Below are 2745 nucleotides of genomic sequence, written 5' to 3' on the forward strand. Positions count from 1 at the left end.
CCCATGCAGCACCTGTGTGCATGTTTGTCAGAACATAGAAAAGTGATCTTATCACAGGTTTTAATATATTGTTCCTTGTATAGGGAAGGAATGACCAAATTCATTGATATTCAAAGGGATACAGTTATGGAGCATGATTTATGTATTCTTGTATCTATGTTCTTGTTTATCTCTGCTATTTATGGCTACTTTTTTATCAGATAAGTAAATGAACTATTTGTATTTATATAGCGATCATTGTTTTACTCTTCCCTTTTAGAATGAATGGTTTTGAGTGTATTAGAAGCTTTCTTTTTCTCTAACGTAGGACAGTGATGTTTTGTTCAATATGTTGAGGTGATAACCAGAAAATATAGGTTATTTTTATAAGTAACTACTATTTTTGCTTGATTAGATATGTCCAATTTAGACTGATATACTGATCTCTTGATTTTTATTTTGATTATGTTTTTTCTTAAATTGGGTGCAAACAGTTACTTATTACAATTTTTTTTACAAAATTATCAAACTTTGTGTGTCTAATTGAATCTTTAAATTTTTCAGCACGAGGTTTGTGAGGGCAGCATGGCTCCTCCAACAGCCACCTCCAGGCCAATCACCATCCTGCGACCCACAACTGGAGGAAAGCAGATTGTCGTACAGACTGTACCGGTCTCCAGTTTGCAAGTTTTAAGACTAAAGAACATATCTAATGTGAATGGAGAAGGCATAACTAGCAGTGATTCACAGCAGCCTCCACGAGCAGCCAGCGCCCCACCCAATAAGAGTGGTGTCATGGTAGCACTGGCCCCAAGACCTTCCAGCGTGGGCCCACGCATTGTTGTGCAAACAAGCAGTGCCCAGGGCTCCCCAGCCACTATACTTACTTCAGCTGGACAGCATTTTTTATCCGAAGGTGACCCCAGTCCAGGTGTAAGTAGCTGTGACAGTGACCAGCTTGTCACAACACGGGCTGGGGCCTCTCAGTCCTCTGACACATCATCAGAGAGCATCCAGGAAAACCAAGTGGAAAGCCTAGCACCTGCAACTAGTGCAGCTCCTTTGCAGTTGAATGCAAACTGCACTGGTCCTGGTTCGGGTCCAGTCCCTGGCTCAGGAAATGTACCAGCTGTCACAACAGTCTCCAGTGTTGTCAATTCTTTTCAGAATCTCAATAACAACCCCAGTATGCCCCCACAATCAGTGCAACACCAGCATCCACAACATCCAATTGTGTCACAGCATCCAAGCATGCCTGTGAGACCAAATATGCGCATGATGATGAACAACATGCCACACATGAATAACATGCAGACCCTGAACAATATGCAGCCAATGAATAATGTTGCCCAGATGAATGCAATGCCTGGCATGAATGGCATGGCCTCCATGAACATGCAGGGCAACCCAACAAACCAAGGTATGCATGCAATGCCACCACAAATTAAAGGGGACAACAATGAGGATGGTTGTCCATGCAACATGAAAGCCATGATTATGTGCATGAAGTGTGGTGCTTTCTGTCACCATGATTGCATTGGCCCTGCTAGATTGTGTGTAGCCTGCCTTATTCGTTAGAAAAACAGTGTAATATTTACACTTCATTTTCAGATTGGTCAACACAATTACACCTCATTTTGGTAAATGAAGGGAATTTTTTTTCCTCATTTGTTTTCAGGGATGATTCCATGATGAAAGGGATGCATATTAGACATTGAACTAATTTAGTGCCTAGGATTACAATTTGGCATGTAATAAGACTTGCTATGCAGGCATTTGTAAGACAAACAGTATATTAGAGAGAAAAAAAACATGCACATATAATTTGACCTAGAAATCTCTGCCAAAAGGTGGAAAAGAACCAGTGATTTTGGTGGCAGTGATGAAACCTCAAAGATAATTGTGAAATGGATATCTCAGGAACTGATGAGCCGGTCACTCATGCCTTTGTTTGTCGTTTTTGGGGAGAATACAACTGGAGGAAGAAAAGTAAATGCATCATAACTACTCTGATAACTGTTTTCCAAGACTCAGATTGAATAGGGGCTGTGGGTCCTCTGTGAGAACTCACCACCTCTAAGAAAAAGGAAAAATAGTCCTCTTGGATTAGCATTTAAACACACAACAGACAACAGACAGTTGATGCATTTGGAAAAGTATGTATTGTGATAACAGTACAATGGTGATGGTGCACTTTTTAAAAGGACTTCTTAACAGATGTACCAATGTGTTTAGAATTGCCCATCATTTTTTAGTACTCGGTTTATTGTAAAGGTTTACCAACACTGAAAACACAAAGTATGTTAATGCTGCTCCCTTTTAGTGAGATGATTTCTTTTATTGTTACATAACATAGCAAGAGGATAAAAGTACAGTCGGTATCCTCTGAACTCTTGATAGACACATCTGTTAAGCACAGTCTTTATGCTTAATGAATATCTGTTCAGTTAAAAAAAGAATAAAAAAGTGATTCTCAGTGCGGGTTGGCCAGGCATTGTATAACACAGGTAATGAAGACATCATTAAACACACAACCTACCAACCCAGTCTGGTCTTGTGGACTAGATAATTCTTTCTAAGCTGATTGCCAATGTGAGTTTGTTTTTTTTATACTTTTTTTTAACATGGTCATGACTGTGAAATAGTTTTCTTATTTTAATGCACAAAATATTTTTCATTTGTTGGATTTATTTATCTTTATGGAATATTACCACAGATTATCAGTATCATTGCCATTATAATCATAGCAGAGTTGGCTTTATCGTA

General features: G+C 39.1%; 1 protein-coding gene across 1 annotated transcript in view; it reads left to right on the forward strand.

Annotated features, from left to right (window-relative positions):
- Positions 1 to 2656, forward strand: part of LOC119581854 (polycomb protein Asx-like) — a gene marked incomplete in the record, with an annotated part of 73367 nt that extends 70711 nt beyond the window's left edge. Inside the window, 1 exon segment of the mRNA XM_037929996.1 lies at positions 544 to 2656. Within this exon segment, the coding sequence (XP_037785924.1) occupies positions 544 to 1557 (1014 nt within the window).
- Between the last annotated feature and the right edge of the window lie 89 nt (positions 2657 to 2745).

This window comes from Penaeus monodon, chromosome 15 (genome assembly GCF_015228065.2).
Source record: "Penaeus monodon isolate SGIC_2016 chromosome 15, NSTDA_Pmon_1, whole genome shotgun sequence".
NCBI lineage: Eukaryota > Metazoa > Arthropoda > Malacostraca > Decapoda > Penaeidae > Penaeus > Penaeus monodon.